The 5,471-nt window shown below is 42.7% G+C and overlaps 1 protein-coding gene across 1 annotated transcript; it reads right to left on the bottom strand.

The window, feature by feature from the left end:
• Nucleotides 1-578: 578 nt before the first annotated feature.
• uts2r3 (urotensin-2 receptor 3) lies at nt 579-4,315 on the bottom strand. The gene is made up of 2 exons (XM_044115976.1): nt 4,140-4,315; nt 579-2,082 (listed from the first exon to the last, which is right to left on the bottom strand). The coding sequence occupies exon 2, from the start codon at nt 2,039-2,041 to the stop codon at nt 911-913; it is 1,131 nt and encodes a 376-aa protein (XP_043971911.1). The 5' UTR covers nt 2,042-2,082; nt 4,140-4,315; the 3' UTR covers nt 579-910.
• Nucleotides 4,316-5,471: the final 1,156 nt, after the last annotated feature.

The raw sequence follows: 5,471 nt of genomic DNA, 5'->3' as shown, positions 1-5,471 counted from the left end.
GCAAAAGATTTCAGATTGTGTTGAATGTTCACCTTCAAGCAGGACAATGACAATTAAAAAGGTTTAGATCAAAGCATGTTGAAATCTTGGAATGGATTAGACCTAAATCTTATTGATAATTGTTAGAAAGCATTAAAAATGATTGAAAACCTTCAATAATTTGGCTCTGAATTCAAATGAATGGCACACTTTTCTTCTAGTTCACAACTTAGCCCTGATTTTTCACACATCATCCCAATAGCATACACTGACGTCTGTGGTTCTGCAAAGAAAGTGGAAAAGTTCCTTTTGCAAGGCGGTGTATCATTTAATTTAATTTATAATTTTTGAGAAACATTTCCATCTTTCTCAGGTAAAATTCAATATCAACTATTTTCTCTCATAAACCAAACATTGTCCTTTCATAAGGTTTTCGTACAAAGTGCTATCCTTTCTTCAAAATCCTCATTGCTTCCGTCTTTGGTAGCCAGTACTGGAACTTCTGGTGTGTCCTTATGCCTTTTTAGAACTGCACGTTAGTGCACTCCACCTTTCTCAAATGAAACAAACTTGGTGTCAAACTTGGGGCAGCAAACATTTTTTTTGTGGTGGTATCATTTTAAAGATATTAATGAAAGTTTCCAGAGGTCAACGAGCCTCCTACCCCCCCATACAAAATCAGACAAATTTGATGTCAATTAACTGCTTCAAAAATGTGCTACAAAAAGCACAATTGATTGAGAGCAAAATAGTTTGATTTTGTAATTGTGGGGAGCTGTTTGACCTTTGATGACCTCTGGAAACATTTATTAATATCTTTAAAATTATAGCAAAGCAAATGAAGATTTTTGCTGCACAAACATTTGACACCAATGTAGTTTGATCTGAAGACAGTGGAGGGTCAACTCAGGATGTTGGTGAGGATGTGACATCACTGCAGGGGGCTGCCCTTGCAGCAGAGCTGATTGGGTGATGCAAGCACCTGCCTGTTTGGTTTCCGCTTCCCAGTCAGTAACGTGTAGAAGAAGGGATTGACACAGGAGTTTCCATAAGTGAGACCTGTTAGGATGCGGTTCACCGTCACCTGGGTCCCCACCGGTAAAGTCCGAAGCATGTCGGGCTGGTAGAGGGGGAGCAGCTGCCAGATCCAGAAGGGGAGGAAACAGGCCCAAAAGGCCAGGACGATACCCAGGATGAGAAGCAGAACTTTGGGTTTTGGTGCTCGGGGAGAGCAAGCTGCTCCGGTTCCGTTTGCCCAGGCTGGTTGGGTCTGTGAAACCCAGTAGAGCCGGCCCAGAGTAGCGTAAAGTCCTCCGATGGCCAGCCCAGGGCCGAGGATGCTGGTGCAGAAAAGCACGCTCAGATACGCCTTGGAGCTCTGCTCGTCCCACGCTGGGACACACAGCTGTCCCTCGCCGTCCTCCCCGTCCTCCAGGTGCAAGGTGATCATCATGGGCAGGCTAAGAGCCACCGCCAGACCCCACGCCAGGGTGACCCGCAGCAGGTTGGAGGAGCTGGAAGAGGAGGTGCGCAGGGGATGGGCTACAGCTCTGTAGCGATCCATGCTCATGGCAGTGAGGGTGAAGATGGAGGCGTGCATGGTGAGGAGGTCCAGACTCAGTAGGAGGCGGCAGCCCAGCTCCCCGAAGGCCCATCCGGACGCCAGGCTGTCATACACGATGAAGGGAGCGGTGAAAAGGTAGAGCAGATCGGCAAGCGCCAGGCTCAGCACCTGGAGGTGAAGAGAGGTGGAAGAGGCCGAGGAGGAGGGGGAGGAAGGAGAGGCAGAGTTTGCAAGACAGGAAGGGACGGGTATTCTTGTTAGGCAGCAGGCCAGTCCAGCTCCACGTCTTCTCCTAACTCTGCTGCGCCTCAGAAGGAGAACCAAAGTGTAAAGGTTTCCCGTGATGCCCAGCAGGGAGAGGAGCGAGAGGAGGGAGCAGAAGAGAGCGGTGGAGGCAAAGCTGGGCGATGGAGAGATGGAGGGAGAGGAGGAGGGTGCTGAGAGGTTCTGGATGGGAGTGAGGGTATAGAGAGCTGTGGGAGCTAAAGACGGGTCCATTATGCTAAAAGGTTAGCAGGTTAGGGGGAAACGTCAGACTGCTGTGTAGGAGAGGAAGAAAGACAAACAGGTGATGTGGTGCAAATCAAAATGTAAAAGCAGATGTAGAGAAGAACATGACATGAGTTATTTTCTGTAGATTCTAGAGAAATTAAAAGTGCCTATATTGTACTTGTTGTTTTTTATGTTACAGCCACACACTTCAAGGTATTTTAATTTTATTTTATACAGTGGATTCAAAATCATGCTTAATTGTGAAATGGAGGACAAAGTAATGAATTTTCACGATTTTTATGAATACAAATCAGAGTCCTATTCAGTTCATTACCTGATTATAGAAGGAGTATAAAGCACAAGTACAAGCCACCGAGAACATGGCTGTCCACATAGACCAGGGGTCTGCAACTTTTACAATCCAAAGATACGTTTTCAACCTCCATCCAGTGAAATAAAACCTGCTTAGATCCACAAATGCTACATCTGTTTGAAAAATGAATATCTGTCATAAATAATTAGTCATTTTTAAATAACCATTGATTTATTTCTATTTTTAGATTTTGAAATATCCTGTTTAAGGCTGCACAGTGGCAGAGTTGGTAGCACTGTTGCCTTGCAGCAAGAAGGTCCTGGGTTCGATTCCCAGCCCGGGGTCTTTCTGCATGGAGTTTGCATGTTCTCCCTGTGCATGGTGGGTTCTCTCCGGGTTCTCCGGCTTCCTCGCACAGTCCAAAAACATGACTGTCAGGTTAATTGGTCTCTCTAAATTCTCCCTAGGTGTGAGTGTGTGTGTGAATGGTTGTGTTTCCCGTATGTCTCTGTGTTGCCCTGCGACAGACTGGCAACCTGTCCAGGGTGAACCTCGCTTCTCGCCTGGAACGTAGCTGGAGAGGCACCAGCAACCCTCCCAACCCCATTAGGGACGAAGGGTGAACAGAAAATGGATGGATGGAAATATCCTGTTTATCCCGTTTAAAAGTTCCTGTTTAAACTTTTGTATAAACAGAATAGATACATTTTATGTGGAATATATTTGTGGAAATTGTGTATTAAAAAAATCTGTGTTTCCAAATTAAAAAACATAAGTGATCTAAAAATAATAAATAATATATATTTGAGCAGTCACGACATAGATGTTAGGAACAACGTCCCAGCAAACTCTGTTTCTGTCTGCTTAAGTTTGATTTACCCCCATTCAAACTCTGACAGCAGACAATGTAAAGAAAGTCACATAAACATGATTAAATGAAAATGTCAGCAAATCCAGGATGGTTTATGTTCCAGCAGAAACCTGCTCTGGTTGGCACAGCCATCACGGTTTTATTGTTACACGGGGAGCCTGAGTTAGCCGGGCTCTTTAAAAGGGAGGGGGGCCTTCAATTCAAGACGGTAAATCTGCACGGAAAACCTTCCCCTGTAGGTCAACAATTGAGCAGCAATTAGGTGAAACAGTACCGGAACATGAAAGACACCCGATCTTATTAGCAAGCAGGTTATTAATGGCCACGGTTTTGTTTGGATTTCTTGTGCTCCTTTTGCGCACCGGTGGTTTGGATGGGGACCGGTGCGTGTAAATTTGCCGAGTCATAACGCAGCAGGACTCAAGCCTGGCGCTGCGCTCTGTTGAGAAAAAAATTAAACACTCATTTTGAGAGAGGAGAGCAGCATGTTCGCTTCAAAACACACAGATCTGTGCAGAGATGTCTTCATGGCACCAAAATGAGGCTGTGACCCGGGCGGCTACAGCCCGCCGCTGCGCTTTCTGCGGCTCCCTTTTACATGACTAATTACATACATAATACACCGCGCTACATCTCTGTGTTTTATATTTCACAATGAACATTTTAATAATCCAAAAGAATTTACTAGTTAAATTAAATTCTCTCATTTGAAACAACGCTGTTGGAAAAATAATGCTGGTTGCATCATGTTTAATAGCGTGAAGACCATACTAAATAATGTATTTTAATGACTTTAGTTGTCGTAAAATGCAATTTTGAATTTATTTGTGGGAGAAAAACTTATATTTTCCAAAACTCTAACTGAGATACATTTGAATTCAATACAATTTTTTTTTACATTTAAGTAAGTTTCAACTTACTTTCTGAGACGTAAAATCCTGGACGTTACAAAATAATGTTTCTGGGTTGAAACCACTCAGTTCCCATCCTGAAATCTTCTCATTTCGGTTCGTTCAGATGAGGAGGATTGGTATCTAACATTTAAAGCTGGGCTTCATGTGAAGTTTGGGGTGTGCGGTTCGGTCCTCAGCGCTGCTCTCTGTCTGTCCTCAGTTTCTGATTTGTCTGAGTCAGTCCGAGGATCCAGTGTGAGAGTCACACAAAGGGGGTGGGATGAGAAATCAAGGGGGCTTCTCCTGCTTCCAGACTCCATGTTTATATTAGGCAGGGCGAAGCCCCCAACTGAGTGAACTAAACGTGAGAACATACTTAATTCAATATAGAGTTTCACTTAATTATTCCTAAATAATCTAGCCTGTGATTGAAATCTGTTTTAATGATTTGATGGCTTTAACCCTAAATGTTTCATATAATTATGATTTGCACATCTGAGTTGTTTTTGAGTCATGGCTTCATGCGAAGCTTTTCTTTCCGCTGCTTTGCCTCTGAGTTGTCCTGTAAGAATTTGAAACACTTAAAGTTTGCATTCTGTTTCTGTCTGTATTTATTTCCCCTGTACTTTACAACCACATTAAATCATTCTCTTGATCACAGTTTGATGACTTTCTAATAGTTTCAGTGAAGCAAAAAATCCAAATGGGAGTGGAAGAATTTACATTCGCGCCAATAAAATGACTATAAATAGAAATTTTTTTGAGCTGAAAGCTTGTTTCCGTTCTTTTATGAAACAGCGATTCATTCATTAAGAGGAACTATGTTGATTTTCTTAATGGAAATGCATACATTTTCCATTTTTTACAATGAAAAATATATGGAATCTTTTTACCTAAACACCTTATGTCAATGTTTAAGAACGCAGTACCAGTACTGGTAAAAATTTCGGGTAACATATAACCATTGATGGTGTCAATGAGGCTGTGACCCGGGCGGGTCACAGCCTCATTTTGGTGCCATGAAGACATCTCTGCACAGATCTGTGTGTTTTGAAGCGAACATGCTGCTCTCCTCCATGGTGTCCATTTTAAGGTTGTTAATTGCAATTTCCTCCCAAAGGGAAATCAGAAGAGTCTCATAGATTAGCAGGATATTGCTATCCTGAATATTGTTTGTGAACTAAAATTTGTGGATTTAGAAGATAATCTGATTATTCCTGCATAACCCAAACATCCAAAACTGATGGTGGGCCACTTTTGAGTTTTCAGCTAGAAAGTAGAATTCATGGTGTCAGCAGAGTAAGCCTCTATATTTGACTGTCAGTATGATATTTCAGAAGTTAGAATTTTCTCATCTGT

The sequence above is a fragment of the Gambusia affinis genome, linkage group LG05, assembly GCF_019740435.1.
Source record: "Gambusia affinis linkage group LG05, SWU_Gaff_1.0, whole genome shotgun sequence".
NCBI classification, from domain to species: domain Eukaryota; kingdom Metazoa; phylum Chordata; class Actinopteri; order Cyprinodontiformes; family Poeciliidae; genus Gambusia; species Gambusia affinis.
Note: the sequence above shows the minus strand (reverse complement) of the source record. Positions and strands in the feature narration are given on the sequence as shown.

Excerpts from the sequence above, each read along its gene's own strand:
- uts2r3 (XM_044115976.1), bottom strand. The coding sequence starts at position 2,041 with ATGGACCCGTCTTTAGCTCCCACAGCTCTCTATACCCTCACTCCCATC.